This window comes from Schistocerca piceifrons, chromosome 5 (assembly GCF_021461385.2).
Source record: "Schistocerca piceifrons isolate TAMUIC-IGC-003096 chromosome 5, iqSchPice1.1, whole genome shotgun sequence".
NCBI classification, from domain to species: Eukaryota; Metazoa; Arthropoda; class Insecta; order Orthoptera; family Acrididae; genus Schistocerca; species Schistocerca piceifrons.
The window spans coordinates 627,910,386-627,933,822 of NC_060142.1; the positions used below are offsets into that span (position 1 = coordinate 627,910,386).

A 23,437-nucleotide genomic window follows, 5' to 3' on the forward strand; every position below is an offset into this window, starting at 1 on the left:
TATGAAAAAATTTCAGCATTTTCCCCACATGTCTGTTTCGCACTAAAGTTTTATGAGAATTAGTTAAGTTAAATATAAGTGTTCATTGGGACGAAATGATTGAGTTAGCTGCATTTGCATAATTGCAAAAGGCTTTACACTGACTCATTGGATAATGGAAATGTCGTGTGGCTAGGGCCTCCCGTCGGGTAGACCGTTCGCCTGGTGCAGGTCTTTCGATTTGACGCCACTTCGGCGACCTGCGCGTCGATGGGGATGAAATGATGATGATTAGGTCAACACAACACCCAGTCCCTGAGCGGAGAAAATTTCCGACCCAGCCGGGAATCGAACCCGGGCCCTTAGGATTGACAGTCTGTCACGCTGACCACTCAGCTACCGGGGCGGACTCATTGGATAATGGTATGCACATGTACAGATGGTGTTAGTCATAGTTAGTATTGCTTACACAAAGTATAAAAGGTACTGTGTTGGTGGAGCTGTCATTCATACTCAGGTGTTCAAGTGAAAAAGTTTCTGACATGATTATGACCACACAACAGGAGTTAACAGACTTTGAATGCAAAATGGTAGTTGGAGCTAAACACATAGAACATTCCATTTCAGAAATCATTAGGGAATTCAATATTCAGCAATCCACAGTGTCAAGAGTGAGCTGAGAAAGCCACATTTCAGGCATTACCTCTTGCTATGGACAACACAGTGGTTGACAGGTTTCATGACCGAGAGCAGCAGCATTTGCCTAGATTTGTCAGTGATAAGATTTTGCCTAGAATTGTCAGTGCTAGCAGATAAGCAACACTGCATAAAATCAATGTGGGTTATATGATAAACATGTCGGTTAGGACAGTGCAGCAAAATTTGGCATTACTGAGCTGTGGCAACAGACGACCGATGTGTGTGCTTTGCTAACAGCACATCATCACCTGCAGTGCCTCTCCTGGACTCATGACCATATTGGTTGGACTCTAGATGACTGGAAAACTGTGTTGGGTCAAATGAGGCCTAATTTCAGTTGGTGAGAGCTGATGGAAGGGTTACAGTGTGACGCAGACCCCCATGAAGCCATGCACCTAAGTTGTCAACAAGGCACTGTACAAGCTAGTGGTGGCTCCATGTGGTGTGGGCCGTGTCTACATTGAGTGACCTGAGTCCTCTGGTCCAGCTGAACCAATCATTGACTGGAAATAGTTATGTTTGGCTACTTGGAGACCATTTTCAGCCGTTCACGAACTTCATGTTCCTAAACAACAATGGAATTTTTATGAGTGACAATACACCATGTTACAAAGAACATTCTGGATAATTCAACTGAATGATTTGGCCACCCAGTTGCCCGATATGAATCCCATTGAACATTTACAAGACATTATTGAGAGATCAGTTCAAGCACAAAATCTGCTCTGGCAACACTTTTGCAATTATCAATGACTATAGAAGTAGCATGGCCCAATATTTCTGCAGGAGGCTTCTTCCAATGACTTGCTGGGTCCATGCCATGCTGAATTGCTGCACTATGCTGGGTGCAAGGAGGTCCAACACAATATTAGGTGGTATACCAAGACTTCTGTCACCTCACTGTATTGTTAATGACATGTTTCATGCTGTTGACACATCTTCAAATTATGTACAAATTTTTGTTGCATGAAAATACGCAAACCTATCTGGCACCAACAATCACTGATGTTAGAAATAAAACCTTTTGCAACAGAGACTGTTTCTTCTTTTTGGAATAATCAGTTACTGTTCCTGCACCAGGATCATATTGTGGAGTGAATAAAGTAATAGTTTTATGTGTAGACATTACAAACAAATGTATTTAAGAAGGGTAGTAATAGAATTGTGTAATGCCAAAGAACAGACAGGTTACTGTGTACAAAAATACTGTGTGTACCGAAGTCACAATTCAGCCTGACCATGAAGTCATCTGGACACAAGGCAGGCCTGTGTGAACTCAAGTTAGTCATCAGATGTTTCTGCTGGCCACCTGTTTCTGCTGTAACAGTTGTAGAATCATTTCAGGGTAAGCCAACACTCAGTAGCACAGAATTAACAGATCATGTGGTGTTAGAACTGGGACATCTATGGATTCACTGCAGGTTACAAGTCTTCTAAAGTACATCTGAACACATTTTCTGAAAACTGTCTTGAACAACCAGTTAGACAACTGGCAAGTAATAGGAATGTTTTAGACCTTTTGACAGTGTCAGTATAGAGATGAGGATTAATAAATTATTATGATGTCATCATAGTAACGTTGGGTACTGAAATTAATAAATCCATCAAAAGGGTAGGAGAGTTATTATGCTAAGGGGGTAAACAGATAAATAATTGTTAGCATCCCAGATAAATAGTTGTTAGCATCCCACTTAGGCAATGGATGGACATCATTTAGTTCCAATATGACAGATGTAGAGGCATTACAGACAAGGTTTAAACTGATTGTAATTTGTACTCTGGAGATGTATGTACCAAGTAAATGGATTAACGAGGGAAAAGACTCTCCATAGTTTAATAATCAAATTTGGAAAATTCTGAGGAAGCAGAGAGTGTTGCACTCTTGGTTCAGAAAAGAACACGCAAATGTCAACAGGCAAAATTTAGCAGAAATTTGTGTGTCCATAATATGATCAATGCTTGAAGCACTCAAAAACTTCCATTGTCATACTTTTATGAAAGATCTTTCCGAGCACTTGAGAAAATTTCGCTCATAGCTACAAAGTGGATCAGAGGCTTTTATCCAGTCACTTGTCAGTCAGTCAAGGGTGACAATAGAAGAAAACAAAAGGAAAACTAGAGTTTTAAATTTCACTTTTATGAAATTATTCATGGAGGATCATACAAGTGTACTGTCATTTGACTGTCACACTGACTCCTGTATGGAGACATAGAAATAGACAACCATGGCATAGAGAGGCAAAACAAGTGAGACACCAGGTCCAGATGGAACCCAAGCTTAGTCTTACAGAGAGTACTCAGCAGCATTGCCCTCTAACGTAGCTTCTATCTATCACGAATATCTCCCCCAGTGCAAAGTGCCAAGTGACTAGAAAAAAGTGCAGGTTATTCCTGTATATAAGGAAGGTAAAATAATGGACTCACATAACTACATACCAATATCCTTAACATTGGTTTGCTGCAGAATTCTTGAACACATTCTGAGTAGAAAAAAATCCCTCATGCAAAACTGTGCTTGCCGTTTCTCACATGAAACAATTTGAACTATGGATGAAGGGGAGCAGGCAGATTCCATATTTCTAGATTTCCAGAAAGCATTTGTCATTGTGCCCCATTGTAGGCTGTTAATGAAGGTCTGAGCATGTGGATTAGGTTCCCAGATATGTGACTGACTTTTGAAGGCTTTAAGTAATAGAATCCAGTACATTGTCCTGATGGCAAGTGTTCATCAGAGACAAAGGTATTGTCAGGCTGTTTGCTGATGACGCTGTGGTGTGCAAAAAGGTGTCATCATTGAGTGACTGTAGGAGAATACAAGATGACTTAGACAGAATTTCTAGTTGGTGTGATGAATGGCAGCTTGCTCTAAATGTAGAAAAATATAAGTTAATGCAGGTGACTGGGAAAAACAATCCTGTAATGTTTGAATACAACATTATTAGTGTGGAGCATGACACAGTCATATCAATTAAATACCTAGGAGTAATGTTGCAAAGTGATATGAAATAGAATGAGCACATCAGATGGATAATATGGAAGCCTATTGCTCAATGTTGAATAATTGGCAGAATTTTGGGAAAGTGTATCTCATCTGCAAAGGAGATGCATATAGAATGTTTGTGCAACCCATTCTTCAGTACTGTTTGATGGTTTTGGATCCTCATATGTCAGATTAAATGAAGACATCAAATTCAGATGTGTGCTGCTCGAACTCAAATAACGATGACTGGAGGGAAGATGACACTCTCTTCGTGAAGCAGGATTGCATGAAGACTGAGGGTGTGCCTTTCTGTTGTTTGAAAATGCAGATTATACTCATGTATGTTAATTGTAATTAGTCAAAAATGAAAAAAATGAATGTAAAGAGGCAGATGGCAAAACGAGAGAAAGTAAAGAGATCCCAGCTTGCTTCGTTACACACTCAGCAATACGGTGCACCACCACATCACTCATGAATGGAACAGAATGGTGTTATGAGCAGTCCACAGGCATGAAAGTATGTTATAATTGAACACATCCAGCATACTAATGAAAGGAATTTGCAAGCCTACAATTGTTACTTACTAATCAGTGCAATGGTGAGCACCAGATTTCCATCATACTGACTGAATGTTCTCACTAGGAATGTCTTTGATTGAGCAACTTGGAAGTAAATGTCCCCTATAAAATTTTGGGATCTACAGAATCTAAGAGCATGTATAAGTTCCATAAAATGCAAACATATTCATTTTTGCATTCTGCACCATTCAATTCTTATTTAGTTACAGTATGTGTTATTTGATCCGTGTGAAGCTTTTGCACAATCCTAAGTGAGTGTTTTGAACAAATGCCTCATGCTTTAAAATAAATAAATAAATAAATAAATAAATAAAGGCTCCTCTAATTGTCTCATATTTTACAGGCTATGATTAACAGCACTGTGTATGTGAACAACATGACCATTGCTGCAATATCTGGATTGTTCTACATTTTTGCTGGTTTTCTCGTAAACCTTGTCGGAAAGAAAGCTATAATGTGTAAGTCTACTTGACCTCTCAAAATAAAATTAGTTTCAAAGGAGATTTTTGTTTGAACTCTTTAAGTAGTGTATTTTATGCTTAATTCTTGAGTAAACAAACAATAAAAGCAAATAAAATTGTAAACCAAAGCATTGAAATATTCCTGTTCACAACTAGGATGTAAACCAGTTGTACGAGGGCTATCCAGAAAATAACAGATATTTTGGTCCAGGACAGTGGTAGGTGGGGCTATAGGTGCTGCCTTGGTGCCATAACGTTCCTACACTCAGTACGAATCCAGCATTGGTAGTGTGTGGTCTGCATGTCTGTTACTTTGTTTTCTGTGATGTATTGAAATGGATGCTGCAATACAAAACTCCACCACTTGTGAGGTGCATTCTGTAATTTGGTTTTTGTTGGCAAAAAAGTGCAGCCCAATTGAATTTTATTGTGACCTTTGTGATGTGTATGGAAAAGGAATGAGTGAAAGCCGAGTGAGGCAGTGCTGCATTGATTTTAAAAATGGCCATACTGCAGTGATAAGCATAGACTTGTAACTGACAAACTGTTGATGAACATCAATGACAAAATTCGTGAAAATTGTCGTTTCATGATTACAGAACTTTTGCAACAGTTTCTCCAAATTTCACGGAGTTTGGTACATAAAATTGTGATGGAGAAGCTTGTTTGCCACAAATTTTGGGCAAAGTGGATTCCCAAAAGCATATCACAGGCAGCAGATTTCTACAGAGACAGTATTGAAGGTATAAGGACCTCAATTTGAATGGCGATGATGTAGAAAAATAGCTTAAGAGTGTACCTTTAATGTGTGTATGGTAAAATTTGGTTTTCCCATATTGTTAATTTTTTATTACAAAATGTTTGTTACTTTCTGGGCAGTCCTCATAAATTTAAGTTTATAAATTGCAGTTTTCTCATTAATACAGAGTTTGTTGCAAAAGGTGCCTGTCTTTCACTATCCCCTCAGATAGGGGTGAAACCTCTGTGAATAGCTTTATATATTGACCTTGGCGTCCTAGTCTGGAGATTATTAAGAAAAAGATGCTTGTTTAAATCAAACAATGGGAAGTCCAGGATGGAATGTAACAATATTATGAAAATGAGGTTGCTCTTGTGTAACCTGATACCAAAGACCATTCCATACACACTGCATGACAAAAAATATGAATCTCTCAAAAGATGTGGTCGGATGTCACAGTAAGTTTGTATACTTACACACCACTGGCAAGTGTGTAAATGAGTTGTAATTCTGTGCTAAAGGTACAACAGTCACTAGAGTATATTAGTGTCATTTGAGTTGAGTGTTATTTACAGGCCTTTTAGGCTATGTAAGGGGCATGAACTGCATTAGATGTTGAGTGATCATTGTATGCCACATACTCTTGTGAGACAGCTTTGACAGCACGTCGCAGAGTTTGAATGGGGCTTCATTGTGACTCTCCAATTGGCCAGCTGGTTGAATCGTGCAATATCCAGGTTTCTGGAACATGTGGATGTGACTGTGACCCTGTGTTGGACTGCATGGGAATGAGGGGGTAGGCGTTTTCATTGCCGAGATTCCAGTTGACCACATTTGACCACCATAAAGGAGGATGACCCTAATGTGCACCAAGGACATCATAACCCCTTCACATGTGCACCTGCCATCTGAGCACAAGTACTCTGTGTACTCCCCCACCACAGATCAGAGACTAGAAGCAGGTGGACGAGGGAAATACCATTCCGTGCGTAGGCCGCCATCAGTACCGCAACATGTATGGCTGAATTTGGAGTGGTATTTTGACTGGGAAGCATTGACTGTTGATGAATGATGTCGCATTGGGTTCAGTGATGAATCATGGTTCTACTCTACCCTGAATGACCATGATCCACAGGTATGGAGATGACTTCAGGAGAGGTCCCGTTCTTCCAATTTTTTCGAGAGGTAGAGTAATGTTACTCCTTGTATCACATTGTGGGGAGCCATTGCGTATGATATCTGGTTGCAGAGGGTTGTAATTGAAGGAGATCTGACAGCATAGCAGTACATCACAGGCATCCTGTGTCCTCACGTGTTTCCTCTCATATGACAGTATTGTGGTACCATTTTTCAACAGGACAATGCTCATCACCACATGGCACATGGCTCTATAAGGCATCTGTGTGATGTTGAAGTACTCTGATGGCAGATCTCTCCCTAATAGAAAATGTGTGGGACCATCTCGGATGTCAGGTCTGTACTGTTGCCAGTATCGATGTTTTCAGTGACAGGTTACAAGAGTTGTGGACCAGCTTGCATCAAAAGAGTATGCAGTAGCTTTGTGACACCATTCCCAACTGAATCATTGCCCACACCCAGGCCAGAGGGGGTGCAATGTCATACTGATAAATGGGCATGTTCTGCCCTGCACCTAGTACGTCAGTGTTCAAGAGGTGGGCCCTGCATGCTCCTATATAATCATCTTGAAATACAAATCCAGTGTCAAAATGTCGACTTAGGGCTGGACTACAGGCTGAAGGATCTTATCCTGATATTACACAGCCCTCAAATTACCCTTAATATTGATAGCTTTGTCTGACATACGTTCATCAACTGGTCCAAAATATGACTGACTCTTCACTCTGCTAAACCTATACAACAGCTTGTCTGAAATGGTGCGTAGTCACCACCACACTCTTCTGTGGCAATTATCAGGCATCAGACAAATCCTGCACTCATTGGTGAAGATAACATAACACTGTTAATTCTAGTTACATTCTAGATGCATCCTGGCCACCCTCTTTGCACACCACAGTGCTAGGGGTTCATACTGTTGTTAATAACAGATGCCCAGAACCCAAATTGATTTTGTGAAGTCAGTCGTATACTGTCTGGGTCATACAGATTCCAAACTGACTGACTGCACAGTTATATTCTACTCTCATCCAGGTACCTATGTGCTATAATTTTTAGACATGGTTGTCAGATGGTGTTGTTGACTATGGGTGATCATCAAGGAATATCTTCAATGTTTTGTGTCTCACTGCACTGAGAACAGATTTAATTTTACCTCTGTTACATAGGTTCTGCTCTAATGAAAAGCATATTGGGAATGTAAACTTGAGAAAGCTAGAATATAATATGCCAGTCATGAGGACACGCAAAACTTCGTTTTGAACAGTTTAAAAAGTCTGAACTTTATTTCTCTCTATTTTTATATAGTATTATAATTGCAGTAAATCATTGATATTTGTATGCTGCAGTAACTGAAATTATAAGAAAAATGTATTGGAACAATTATACATATTGTAAAATGTGGAGTTCTGTACATTAAGGGATTCTATTGAATTAACATTAATGTATAACTCTTTGTATATTGTCTTTCAGTGACAGGATATGCTGTTGCTGCTAGCTGTTCACTGGCCATTTACTGGTCATATACATCTGGAGCAGCTTTAGCATTCATATCCATTTATGTTTCCCTCGTTGGAGTTTGCCACATAACAAGTTTGGCCTTTGTTGTTGATATATTTCCAACAAGTCTCAGGTACAGTATAACATTTTAAGCTTGGAGAACCAGTTCTCTTCTCACAAAAATACTATTTTCATATCTGCACCTGTTTTTAGATGTTAATTAATAGTCAAATACAGATATTACTCATCTAATTCACAAATAAATTGAAAAAAGCTCCAAAATGTTCTGCTAATTTGTATTTAATTTCATTATCATTTTTCACTTACATCATGTTCATAATTATAAGGCTTGTCAATATAGGCTGCAAAATGTTACTCCATTAAGATCTGAGATGAGGGAGAGAGGAGGATGGGGGGATTATGGGGATCCTTAGTTAAATCTGAATGTGGATTATGGATACTAACCAGAATAAATCCCAGTGCCCAATTGCAAAAATCCATATCTACTCAACAGGCTACTGTACAGTGCATTGTGGAGCGTACTGTGTGTGAAGGTTATGAATTATCTGGTCTACAAGAAAGGTTGGTGCCTGTTCAGAAATGATAGATTAGTCTGGCCTCTCTGCATACAGGATGGTCCATTGATCATGACTGGGCTAAATATCTCACGAAATACGCATCAAACAAAAAAACTACAAAGAACGAAACTTGTCTAGCTTGAAGGGGTAAACCGGATGGCGCTATGGTTGGCCCGCTAGATAGCGCTGCCATAGGCCAAACAGATATCAACTGTGTTTTTTTAAATAGGATTCCCCATTTTTTATTAGATGTTCATGTAGTACATAAAGAAATATGAATGTTTTAGTTGGACCACTTTTTTTGCTTTGTGATAGATGGTGCTGTAACAGTCACAAACATATGGCTCACTATTTTAGGCAAACAGTTGGTAACAGGTAGGTTTTTTAAATTAAAATACAGAACGTAGGTACATTTGAACATTTTATTTCAGTTTTCCAATGTGATACATGTACCTTTGTGAACTTATCATTTCTGAGAACGCATGCTGTTACAGCGTGATTACCTGTAAATACCACAATAATGCAATAAATGCTCAAAATGATGTCTGTCAACCTCAATGCATTTGGCAATATGTGTAATGACATTCCTCTCAACAGTGAGTAGTTCGCCTTCCGTAGTGTTCGCACATGCATTGACGATGCACTGGCACATGTTGTCAGGCATTGTCAGTGGATCACGATAGCAAATATCCTTCAACTTTCCCCACAGGAAGAAACTCGGGGACGTCAGATCTGGTGAACATGCGGGCCATGGTATGGTGTTTTGATGACCAATCCACCTGTCATGAAATATGCTATTCAATATCTCTTCAACCGCACGCGAGCTATGTGCCAAACATCCATCATGTTGGAAGTACATCGCCATTCTGTCATGCAGGGAAACATCTTGTAGTAACATAGGTAGAACATTACGTAGGAAATCAGCATACATTGCACTATTTAGTTTTCCATTGATAAAATGGGGGCCAATTATCTTTCCTCCCATAATGCCGCACCATACATTAACCCGCCTAGGTCGCTGATGTTCCACTTGTTGCAGCCATCATGGATTTTCCATTGCCCAATAGTGCATATTATGCCTGTTTACGTTACCGCGGTTGGTGAATGATGCTTTGTTGCTAAATAGAAAGCTGTTATAACCTTTAATCACTAATAAATTGCGTGGATATACAAAAGTAGAAACACTAGCGGGTTACATGCTACTAACTCCATATCTGTCATTCGACTCCCGTGCCGTGACATGCGGCCGGCGCCGTTCATAGCCAGGTGGCGCTCCCGCGCTAGGCCGAGCTGCGGAGCGCCTCTATCGCCGTGTTCGCGTACTGACGTAGCGGCACTTTTAAATCTCGTGGCACTGTCACAACACTTTTCCCCCCTTTGAAAAAAAAAAAAAAACACTCACTTCCTTGGAGACATGGACAGTGCGGAGACATCCATGGCCTCTTGGGAGGCCCCGAGAAGATCCCGCGGAGAAACATGAGAGTATGGTCGAAAGTGTCCAGGACGGAAGCTTGCGCGTGGAATGTGCCTCCTGGACGAGATGATGGGTGAAAACTCCGGAGCAGCATCCATAGGTGTCGTGGACCTGGGAGTGTGCTCCAGCGAGATGGGTCCCGGAGAAGGCTGCGTCGCAACTGGGGCTGGTTCCGGCGTACTCGGAAGCGGTAGCGACGTCGGCTGCAGCAACACGCACGGAAGATCAGCAGCTGCGACAGGACTGGCTTCTCGGGCTGGTGGAGGCGAAAGAAGGGGCCGTGGCACCGGCAAGGCCACCACTCGTGGACGCATCTGGTCGTAATGGCGAACAACCATGCCATCGTCCGTACGTATTTCACAAAGCCGGCGGCCGCGAAGAGCCTGGACCACCCCTGGAATCCATTTAGGGCGAGATCCATACCCTCGTGCCAGTATTTTCCCGAACTAGGGGACACAGTACAAGGGCTGACAGGGTGAAGCAGGTGCAGTAGAGTGTGCGGTTGGCGGCCATGCAAGAGTTCAGCAGGGCTGCGATCACCCAGAGGCGTGAAGCGATAAGAACTCAGAAATTGCAACAGAGTGTCATCTGTGGAAAAATCACTAAGGAATTTTTTCATCTGGCTTTTGAAAGTGCGGACAAGGCGCTCGACCTCCCCATTCGATTGCGGATGGAAGGGCGGTGCTGTAACATGATGAATCCCTTGTCCAGTACAAAAATCACGGAAGGCCTGCGAAGAGAACTGAGGGCCATTGTCCGTGACAACCGTGGATGGAAGACCTTCTAGCGCAAAGATTTTGGACAAAGCCAGCGTTGTCGCCGCAGTGGTGGGCGACGGACATCGAACAACAAACGGAAACTTCGAGAAGGCGTCAATCAACAGTAGCCAATAAGTGCCGAGGAAGGGGCTGGCAAAGTCAGCGTGCACCCGTTCCCACGGCTGCGTCGGATCAGGCCACGGAGAGGGCATTGTACGGGGTGCAGCCAGTTGTTGAGCACACTGACCACACGCAGCGACCATGTGGGCGATGTCCGAATCAATACCGGGCCAATAAACGTGCCTGCGGGCCAGGGACTTAGTCCGAGAAATCCCCCAATGGCATTCATGCAATAGTTTGAGAACGGCTTTGCGAAGAGAGGTTGGCACCACTACCTGTGGAGATGCGCCATTTGTGGCCAGATGAACAACACCCTCACGAACAGACAGACGAAGGCGCAAGGCATGGTAGTTGCGAAGGGGATCCGATGCCCGGCCTTTGGTCCTGTCCGGCCAACCCCGTTGAACAAAACCGATCACCTGATGCAGGACCGGGTCCCGCGCAGTAGCCGACGCGACCTGCGAACCTGTAAGTGGAAAACCTTCGACCGCACGACGTTCTTCCTCATCAATGTGGAAACAGAGTAGTTCATCTCGATCGAAAACCGGGTCGGGGCCCATCGGCAAACGCGACAACGCGTCAGCGTTGGCGTGCTGAGCCGTGGGGCGATAGTGAATCTCATAGTGAAAACGAGACAAGTATAAGGCCCAACGTTGCAGGCGGTGAGCTGCCTTATCCGGAAGCGACGCCGAGGGGCTGAACAGAGAGACCAGCGGCTTGTGGTCGGTGATGAGGTGAAACTTAGAACCATACAAAAAAACGCTGAACTTTTTTAGAGCATAAATGATAGCGAGCGCCTCCTTTTCGATTTGAGAGTAACGCCGTTGGGCATCGTTGAGGGTCTTGGAAGCGTAGGCGATGGGTCGTTCCGACCCATCCTCATACCGATGGGCGAGAACAGCCCCTAGGCCATACTGTGACGCGTCAGTCGCCAGAACCAAGTGCTGACCCGGACGGAATGTGGCAAGACAAGGCGCCGACTGCAAATGAGCCTTCAGGCGGACAAAAGCCTGCTCACACCTGTCGGACCAACAGAAAGGAACGTTTTTGCGTAACAGCTGATGCAGAGGATGAGCCACCGCCGCCGCGGATGGAATGAATTTGTGATAATAAGCAACCTTGCCGAGAAACGCCTGAAGTTCGTTGACCGTAGACGGTCGGGGTAGAGCGGTAATGGCCGCAACGTGCTGTCGTAGAGGACGTATACCCTCACAGGACAAGTGGAAACCAAGATACACAATGGAGGGTTGGAAGAACTGTGACTTGTCCAGATTGCACTTCAACCCAGCTGAATGCAGAACCCGAAACAGTGAACGCAAATTGCGAAGGTGCTCCTCAGTGGAGGCCCCCGTGACAACAATGTCGTCCAGGTAGTTGATGCAGCCGGGAACGGAAGCTGTGAGCTGCTCCAAAAACCGCTGAAAAATGGCCGGCACGCTAGCGACGCCAAATGGTAACCGCTGGTACTGATACAACCCACAAGGAGTGTTGATGCCGAGGAATTCCTTGGAAGATGCATCCAACGGCAACTGATGGTACGCCTCCGATAAGTCAAGTTTGGAAAAGAACTGGCCCCCAGTTAGCTTGGTAAATAACTCCTCAGGACGGGGAAGAGGATAAGTGTCAATGAGGCTCTGAGCGTTGACAGTGGCTTTAAAATCACCACACAATCGCAGACTCCCGTTTGGTTTAGAAACCACGACGATTGGCGATGCCCATTCGCTGGAGGTAACAGGAAGGAGAATCCCCGAAGCTGTTAACCTGTCTATCTCAGCTTTGACAGGTGCACGCAACGCTATCGGAATAGGGCGTGCCCGGAAAAACTTAGGGCGAGCTGTAGGTTTAAGAGTAATGTGGGCTTCAAAATCTGTGGCATGACCCAGACCAGCAGAGAACACGGAAGAGAATTCAGAACACAAGCCATCCAGCTGTTGATACGGAATATCCTCAGATATGAGGTGCACATCATCATCAATGGAGAACCCGAACAACTGGAAAGCATCATAACCGAACAGGTTTTCAGTGCCCGCATGATCCACCACATAAAACGTGAGGGCCCTAACAACAGACTTGTAGGCAGTGGAAGCATCAAACTGGCCAACGATAGGAATTTTCTGCTTATTATAAGTTCGTAGATTTCGCATAACTGGAGACAAGGGAGGGGAGCCCAACTCTAAATACGTGCGAGAATTAATGAAAGTTACTGCAGAGCCAGTGTCCACTTGCATGCGAATGTCTTTATCCAGAACACGAACAGTAACAAACAACTTATTTGGTTGAGAAAGCACACAGTTAACATCCATGTCCGATGACTCGTCCTCATCGACAGGAACTTTAGGGGATTGACACACAGAAGCAATGTGGCCTTTTTTCCGACATGAATTACACGTGGCCCAACGTTTTGGACATGCGGCCCTGTCATGCTGTACGAAGCAACGTGGACAAGAAGGAAGTGCGGAACGAACCTGCTTCTGTGGTTGCTGTTTTCGCTGCGAGCATGGCGGCCCAACGCGACGTTGTTGACGCGAGTGCACCGCCGCCACATCGTCGTTTCCCTGTGAAACAGGCAAATTGTCCGTGTCGAAAGTGGTTTGTACAGCACCTACATCACACCACACGTCTATTTGTGCACCAGCAGCGTGAGACACTTCAAAAGATTGAGCGATGCTGAGAACTTCCGACAACGACGGGGTTGGCAATTGTAAGGCACGTTGCTGAACTTCTTTATCAGGAGCAAGCCCTAGAATAGCGTCCCTAACCATTGAATCAGCATAAGACTCATGATGAGTGTCCGTGACAAACTGACATTTCTGACTCAGACCGTGTAGTTCCGCCGCCCAAGCCCGGTAGGATTGATGGGGCTGTTTACGACACCGGTAGAACGCCACGCGGGCGGCAACAACGTGGGTGTTTTTTCGGTAATAGTTAGACAATAATTCACACATTTCTTGGAAGGACAGAGAGGCAGGTTTCCGCAGAGGGGCTAACTGAGATAGCAGCTGATAGATCCGTGGGGAAATCCGAGATAGAAATAACGACTTACACATAGGAGCGTCGACAACGCCGAAAGCCAAGAAGTGTTGCCACAAGTGCTTCTCATAATCCTCCCAGTCTTCAGCGGCCTCGTCGTAAGGAGGGAACGGAGGCGGAGAAGAGGAAGACAGACGATGAGTAAGCGACGTCGACAACGCCTGAATAGCAGCTGTCAGCTGCATTTGTTGTTCAATGAGCGCCTGCATAAGCTGTTCCAGGTCTGCCCCGACACGAACACACAATTCCACAACGCAGGAAAAAAAATATCCGACCTCGTCACCAAAAAGTGTTATAACCTTTAATCACTAATAAATTGCGTGGATATACAAAAGTAGAAACACTAGCGGGTTACATGCTACTAACTCCGTATCTGTCATTCGACTCCCATGCCGTGACATGCGGCCGGCGCCGTTCATAGCCAGGTGGTGCTCCCGCGCTCGGCCGAGCTGCGGAGCGCCTCTATCGCCGTGTTCGCGTACTGACGTAGCGGCACTTTTAAATCTCGTGGCACTGTCACAACAAAAGCGTGCAAAAAACCTGTCATCATCCCATAATTTCTCTTGTGCACAGTGGCAGAACTGTACACGACATTCAAAGTCATCACCATGCAATTCCTGGTGCACAGAAATATGGTACAGGTGCAATCATTATTGATTTAGCATTCTCAACACCGACGTATTTGAGATTCCCGATTCTTGCACAGTTTGTCTGCTACTGATGTGCGGATTAGCCGCTACATCAGCTAAAACACCTACTTGGGCATCATCATTTGTTGCAGGTCGTGGTTGACATTCCACATGTGTCTGAACACTTCCTGTTTCCTTAAATAACATAACTATCCAGCGAACGGTCCAGACACTTGGATGATGTCGTCCAGGATACCGAGTAGCATACATAGCACATGCCCGTTAGGCATTTTGATCACATTATCCATACATCAACATGATATTGACCTTTTCCGCAATTGGTAAATGGTCCATTTTAACATGAGTAATGTATCACGAAGCAAATACCGTCTGCACTGGCGGAATGTTACATGATACCATGTACTTATATATTTGTGACTATTACAGCACCATCTATCACAAAGCGAAAAAAGTGGTCCAACTAAAACATTCATATTTCTTTACGTGCTACACGAATATGTAATAAAAATGGGGGTTCCTATTTTAAAAAATTCAGTTGATATCCGTTTGACCTATGGCAGCGCCATCCGGTTTCCCCCTTCAAGCCAGACAAATTTCGTTCTTTGTAGTTTTTTTGTTTGATGCTTATTTCGTGAGATATTTGGCCCGGTCACTATCGATGGACCTTCCTGCATACCCCCACATTGTGGTTGCATCTACAGTGTGGCTATCTGCATAATTGAGGTGCACAAACCATCCCACCACGGAAAGGTCCATGATTCATAGCATGTTGTGTATGAATGACCTGGCAGATAATATTAAGAGGAACCTCAGACTTTTTGTAGATTTTGCAGTTCTCTACAGTTGAGAAATATAAAAAGAAGCTGCACAAATTTTCCATCAGATCCTGATAAGATTTCACAGTTGTGCAAAGATTGGCAATTTACTTTAAATGTTTAGAAATGTATAACTGTGCACTTCACTGTACACATATAGACAGAGTACTATGACTACAGTATCAGTGTTACTTGGAATATGTTGATGTGTAGACATACTAGGGTGGAAAAATTTGTAGACATATGAAATGGAGTGATCCCAAGGGCTCAGTTATAGATGCTGTTAAGTGGAGAATTCAGTTCATTTGTAGGAGACTGGAAAACAGCAGTGAGTCAACAAAGCAAATCACAAGCCTCTCATGTAACTGATCTGTAATACTGCTCAGGTGTGTGGGACACACGCCAACTAAGAGGATGTATTGAACATGTATAAAGAAGAGCAGCACAGATGGTGCCAGGTTTATTAGATGCATGGGATAGTGTCAGGCGAGTGCTGAAGAGCCCAGTCTGGCTGGTGCTTGAAGACAGATGCTGTCTGGTGCAGAAAAGCATACCTGCAAAGTTGCAAGACCCACATTAAATGGGGAATCCACGAATATACTACTGTCCCCTATGCATTGCTCCCATAGGCATTAGACTATAGTCTGATTAAAATTACTTGATTGTTGATACTTCACATGTTGGAACTAGTTTCCTCCAATCAGAGAACTCCCACAACTATTGGTCAGCTCACTTCAAATTCCATATCTGGCATTCTTTCTTGTTGTGTTTGGATCCTGAATTGTGTGTCTAACACTTTTATTTAAAAACAAAGATGATGAGACTTACCAAACAAAAGTGCTGGCAGGTCGATAGACACACAAACAAACACAAACATACACACAAAATTCAAGCTCTCGCAACAAACGGTTACTTCATCAGGAAAGAGGGAAGGAGAGAGAAAGACGAAAGGATTTGGGTTTTAAGGGAGAGGGTAAGGAGTCATTCCAATCCCGGGAGCGGAAAGACTTACCTTAGGAGGAAAAAAGGACAGGTATACATTCGCACGGGCGCGCGCGCGCGCGCGCGCACACACACACACACACACACACACACACACACACACACACACACACACACACACACAGACGGATATGTGTGTGTGTGTGTGTGTGCGCGAATGCACACCCGTTCCCTCCTCCCCCCAAGGCAAGTCCCTCCACTCCCGGGATCGGAATGACTCCCCACTTCCTCCCCCAAAAAATTACTTGATTGTTGATACTTCACGTGTTGGAGCTAGTTTCCTCCAATCAGAGAACTCCCACAACTATTGGTCAGCTCACTTCAAATTTTTCCCACGTGGAATGTTTCCCTTTATTTTATTTTGTATTTTATCACACATGGTTACCACACCAAAAACAATACACACAAACGATTCAAATGAAATACACATTTCATACAGAACACTAACTGAACACTACTGGATTCTTCTGCACAAGACACTATTCAGTGTTGCATATACAGTTATCATAATCACAGAGATTGGCTGTCATGTAGAAGATTCAAAGTTCATTGGAAGTAGTGAAATTTTGTTTGTTTCTAAATGTAACCAAAAGAGATTGATGTTTGTTTTTATTCAAATAATTGGTTCAAATGCATTTTTTTATTTCTAATATTGTGTCACATCTTTTTTCGTATCATTCTTTTTTCATTTGGAGTGAACTTGTTTCGTGTATAATTTACAACCAAGTGCCAACAAGGACTGTTCATTGGTTGGTAACATGGCAGCTTGTGTTGCTAGTGTGAGGATAGTTTCAGGTAGCACATGATAGTGAGAAATTGCAGCTTGCTCTTAGCACTGAAACTTGGTGTTTGCTGTCTTGAGTTTGCCCATAAAAATTAACTTTAATTACCATGAACAAAGTGATCGTGATTTGTTCTGCCACAGGTTGTTGACCACCGTGTTCTCGAATATATTGCTCATCATGAGGTTATGGTTTGTTTGTGAGGACGTGATTTTAAATTCAGGGCCATAAAATGAACCACTGCTGCAGTTTAAGTTATTGGTCACTTAAAATCAACAGTCGACAGAGTGTCTCGCATTTCCAACATACCTCGTGGCAGCTTCTGCTCTGTGTTACACATTAAAAGCATTTGTGAAGTGACCCACCATGTTTTTGTGTCACCTGTAACCAAACGGTAGCCAGCTACTGATGTGGCAACACTGTTGCAGCAAGTGACTGACGGCAGCTATCGAGTAATTTTAGTTGGACTTATAATGCCAGTGTGCACAGAAGCATTTAAGCAGTCACTCTTCTCGCACCCCATATGTGAATGAAATGCAAAGAAACCCAAATGGGTGGTACTACAAAAAGTGCCTTCTGCTGTGCATTTCACAATGGTTTGAAGAGTGAGGGGGTAAAAAACCTTAATAAAAATAATCCAGAATTAATCCCTGTAACAGATGAACATATTGGGACTAGTTGTAATAAACTGTCAAAATGCTTTACGGAAGCAGCTTCTAAATGGCTTCTTCTGCCTATTAATGTATATCCAAATTTATTCCAAGGCCCTGAAGGCTCTTCATCATCATGAGTTTTCATGAAGCAGTGAGTTAGAATGAACAAAGAAATTAATGTTGGCCAGTGTACTGTGTAATCTTATAGGAAGGGACCAAGATATTTATTTTTGAACTCCAAAGGATAATTTTGTTTCCACTTTCCAACATCAGTGTTCCAGTGCCTGTATCCACAATTGCTTTTCAAATACATTTCTTGTCTCCCACTGTGTATTTGTTAATTTATGTTGATCGTTTTCATTTCATTTCTCCTTTCTCTTCCATAGCATCATTTTCACATCTCTTGCATTTTATTCTCATATTATCTACTTCTTGTTTCTCTATAAGTGTTCTCTTTTTTGTCCCTGTGTTTGGTTTTATTAATTTTTGTGTGAAGTTTTATTACACTAATACACAATTACCCATTACTGCAAAGCTATTTATGTATACCAGTCTTGTATTACAAAGGTAAAGGGTAAAGCAATAAAAACAACCTATAGTGTAGAAACAACTGTAGGATTATTTATAGCAATATAGGGAGGACCTATTGTTACTCACCACATAGACCAGGCTTTACAGTCAGGCATGGCGAAAATGGCAGCTAAAATATTAAGCTTTCACCCAAAACAGAAAACACATTCACACATGCACAACTCACACACACAGCCACTGTCTCAGGTGCCAGAGCCTAACTTTTACTGCATCTGACGTGAGCAAAAGTTTGCTGGAGTAGGTTATGGGGTTAAGGAAGCACCATGGGATGGGGAGGGGGAGGGATAATAGGGCAGGGTTGGGAGGAGACAAGGTGGGGTGCTAGGTGCAGCAGTGTTGAGAGGCTGTGCTGAAGGAGACAGGGGGTGGGAGGCAGAAATAGAGAGGGGGAAAAGCCTAGTAGGAATGTTTGTGGGACAGAAGTTGTGTGTAGTGCTGCAATGGGAGCAGGGAAGAGAATAGGTGGGTAGAGGACAGGGACTAGCTGAGTTTGAGGGCAAGGGCCAAACTGTGTCCAAGAAATAGCTGCACCACCCAGTTGCTGAACATGCTGCCCCATCACAATATGCTTTACTTCAAGCTTGTGTCATCTGGATTCTTCCCACCACCACCAGGTTTTATAATTGTGCAGATGGAAACTCACTCTACAACATATCCTTCATTCCCATAACTCCGCTGGCCTCAAATGTTGCTAGTCCATGTTCTCTACCCACCTACTCCTTCCCTGCTCCCACTCAAGCACTACACATGCCTTCTGTTCCAGTAATGCTCCTATTACTGTTCTCCCCTTCTCCTCTCCTCTTTCTTTGCCCCCTCCTGCCCTAACACAATGTGCTTTACTTCAAGCTTGTGTCATCTAGATTCTTCCCACCAACACCAGCTTTTATAATTGTGCAGATGAAAACTCTCCCAACAACATATCCTTCGTTCCCATAACTCCCCTGGCCTCATACGTTGCTAGTCCATGTTCTCCACCCACCTTCTCCTTCCCTGCTCCCGCTCCAGCACTACACGTGCCTTGTATCTCAGTATTGCTCCTATTACTGGTCTGCCCTTCTCCTCTCCTCTTCCTTTGCCCCCTCCCTCCCCCACCTCCCTGACAACACTGCACCTAGCAGCTCTATCTCATCACACTTCTACAGGCAGCAAAGCATCCTCTGCCACACCTACCCTGTCATCCCTCCATCTCCTGCCCCTCACTCAGGCACTCAGCATTTGTTTGCTGGTTACTGGCTCGATGACTACAGACTTTCTGAGCTGTAGCTATTAAGTGCCACTAGTCCCTCATCACCGTAAGCTCTGGGCACACTTCAGCTACCACAGTGCCGCACGGCGATGGAACGTCATGTGTCATGGGGAACCGGGACCTCAGCTCGACCACCAGGATTGCGAGGGGGTAAAAACATCTGTAAATCCCCTCAGTCTCAAGGTGTGCTGCACGACAGTGAGATGCGTGGCTGTTGATGTGGAACAGTTACTAGTGGGCTACCTCTGGGGAACCTGCCAGAACACAGTTCTATAAGGCATACCTACACATGAAGAGCTCAGTCTAGGTGGACTTTTATTTCCCTAGCACCTTGTGGGACCAAGACAGAACCCTCAAAATTGTCTTCTTCTCCTCCCAGCAGAAATATTGGCCGCTGGTAGGTACCAAAACCCAGTCAAATGAGAGGGCTTATGTTGCCAGTCCTCTTGTTTCAGAAGCTAATTTCAAAAGTTTTCGGTCTAGTAATGGAATGCGCGCTGGACATCAGAAAGTGATTTTAATAGTGAAAAGGAAAGACGGCAGCTTCAAAAAGTTTTGCCTTTCTGTATTCAAAAAGGCTTAGACGGCATTACTATCACTTTGAAATCAGTTACTTGATTGCCTAATGGAATACTGTTGGTTGAAAGTTCTAGTTCCCAACAATTTAGGAACCTCCAGAAAGCTCAGTGCCTTGGGGAATATGCCACTGAAACAGCTGCACACCACCTTGAATTATGGCACAGGTGTTGTGACATGCAGGAATCTGCTGGACATTCCCAATTTAGTAGTACATGTTGCCATGAACCCTAGCAAAACATCTCACTTTCCTTTTGCTAGACTAATGAAAGATGTGCTTGTGAAAAATGTGACTTAAATTAGCAGTAGAGTAAAGAGCATCTACAGTGCCTGGGTCTGTTGGAATTACTTGCAGATATGAGAAAGAAAAATGCAGGCACAGTGCAGAAAGCGATGACTACAGAGAAGAAAGGGGCATGATGACAATGGTCGAGCCCTAAGAAAAAGAAAGAATGTTGTTACATAGACTCTATGCCAGGCTGCCTGGAGTTAGGTACGAACTTCTGGTTTTGTGAAGCATTGAAACATCATGTATGAACATGTTGTCTGAAAAGCTTTGTTAATTATCAGTTGTTGTTAGTTGATAACTTATCTGAATATAGGATAATTATGAAACCAGTGTTTTGCAATTTTGTAGTGAGTTATTTAAAGTGTACTTAAGTGTACATGGGCAGGATAAGTGGGACAAAGGTTGTTGGAGTCTGCTTACTACAGTGTACAGGAGGTTGAAGGGTTGGGACTTGTAAGTGGGCATCCAGGGCTGCCGTTAAATGATAGAACAGGAAATTAGCTAAAATAAAGAGAATATACTTCAGTGTGTGGTATACAAAGAGTGCACCTAGGATTGGAAGTTACCAGGTTAGGCCAGTCTAGGAAGTTGACTAACTAATTGAAATGAGCAATGGAAGGATAAGCGGTTCATGTTAATTGATGTCAGGGCTGATTATAGAATGCAGAGCCGGAGGCTTTGCCTACCAAGACAGATGTCTGTGCTGCTCAAGGTCTGGATCACAAGAGAGAGAGAAGCAACTGTGTTCTGCATTGCAGAATCCCCCAGCGTCAACACACATGACTTGTGTTCACGCACGCTACTGGCTATGAATGATGGCATGAATTTGCTATCAGTTTCAGCAGAGGACTCAAGGCATCTCTTGTCGGCAGTTCAGCTGGACAGAACTGCCTCGGCTTTGAAAGATCAGCAACTTGTGTCACGTAGGCACAGAAGGAGTTGCTCTGGGAGAAAGCTTGTAAAGATTTGACTCGAGGCTTTCAAATAAAAGTTTTTAAACCAATTCCCTAAAATGTTCTTTGACTGGCTGCCTACCTGTACATTTCTTCCCCCTTCCAGAGGAGTGGTGGCTCACACAGTTTACAAAAGAATGTCAGTCACTCCCCAGAAAGATTGTTTGCTCCAGTAGGGACCTTAATGGTATTGGTGGGGGGGGGGGGGGGGGAGGAATGAATCTGTTACAATATTTTATTTAGTGTAAGTGGGAGGGGACTTACCTGCAGTCAAGTTTATCAAATTTCATGAGTTAAGAAAATGGTTAAATATTATGTCTTCAAATTTTGTGCAGAAATACAATAGCTCCTGTAATAATTGAAATCATCGTCTTCTACATAATCAGTTCTTAAAATGAACAAAGTTAAAATCATGCCAGAAAGCTTCACAAAAGAGGAATCAACTATAATGGTTTCTGTTAGATTGAGGAGAAAAAACCTATTATTAATTTACTGTTGCAGAACTGAACTCAGTGTCATAGAAAAAAGATGTTGCCCGAACTGAATCAGCACTGATCTTTCAATTGTCAACAGGTGCTCTCAGAAATGGTAGCTGTTTGTGCTGTCTGGTGTATATTAATCTTGTTGCTACATAGTGGAATGGATACCAAAACATAAAATGCATCAACAACATGATAGAATACTTAATTCTATGATAATCAAAGTATATGGGTGAAAAACATAAGAATTCAGCTTGCTGCAGAACATTAACACCTGGATTGGATTAGAATTGGATTAAGTACATTTGCAAAAGAGTAATAACCTAAGTAAAATATTGCTACATCATCTGACTATGTTTGTGGGGAGCAGTTGTACAAAGCAAAATATTAACACATTCAAGTAAAATGTAGAATGCAGTTAGCAAGTTGAAGAGATGATGTAGCATAAATCACATGAAAACCTTTAACCACATTAACCTATGTTAAAATACAGAGTACAAAGCCTTTTCGGATACTGACAAAATATTGGAATTATGGATGAAATCAGGGGATAGAAAAGACTACACATCAAAACTCATGAATTTCTAATATTAACATTCTACCTACTCAATTTAATATACCTTCTATCACCTTGTACAGTAATAGCCCTTCAAAATATGACACACTATGGTGTATTTAGGACGACACAGTAAGAAAGAGAGAGAGAAATATTAAACCTAGTTCAAAATTACTCAGTAGTTTCAAACAGAACTGGGAAGCTGTAATTGATATTTCCCGTTTTAGTGCTCAACATAGAACATAATATTGTCTAGTTGCAAAATAATGATCTGATATGGCCTTAAATATTTGTAGAGTAAATGCACCTAGTGTAAGGGCTTCCTAGTCATCGTTTCAACTTATACTCATTAATTATAGAAGACACATTTTCTTTTAAGTGATTATGTAATTCCCAGAACTATAAAATAAAATCATCAGTATCCACCTCATTACCTCACAATTATAAAAGCAACATAAAGCAAAAGTACTTGATGGAACAGATCTATGCCAAATCGTTAATATACATTACCTTACATCAAGATATTGCTCATTATCTCATCATAATTGTGGTACCACCCCCAATCCCTTCTGCAGGAAGCACTTGAAAAATTACTAATTCCCATTACCTAAGAAGCTAAAATATGAAAACAAACCCCACAGATTTAATGTTTTTCTCAATAGCATCACTCAGCCACATTGTCTTACAAACCTGTTACAGTACAAAAATTATTAACAAACTGTTCTCTATAACTAAAATTACAGCTAGAAAAGCCGAAGGACAAGACCAGAACAGCATTTGTTTGATTGTAAATTGAAAATGAGAATCAGTTACAG

The 23,437-nt window shown here is 42.7% G+C and overlaps 1 protein-coding gene across 2 annotated transcripts in view; it reads left to right on the top strand.

The window, feature by feature from the left end:
• Positions 1-23,437, top strand: part of LOC124798517 (synaptic vesicle glycoprotein 2C-like) — a 525,025-nt gene that overhangs the window by 477,807 nt on the left and 23,781 nt on the right. For both annotated transcript variants that reach the window (XM_047261962.1, XM_047261963.1), the window contains exons 9-10: positions 4,580-4,694; positions 8,044-8,203. In XM_047261962.1, the coding sequence (XP_047117918.1) occupies positions 4,580-4,694; positions 8,044-8,203 (275 nt within the window). The remainder of the gene's footprint in view (positions 1-4,579; positions 4,695-8,043; positions 8,204-23,437) is intronic.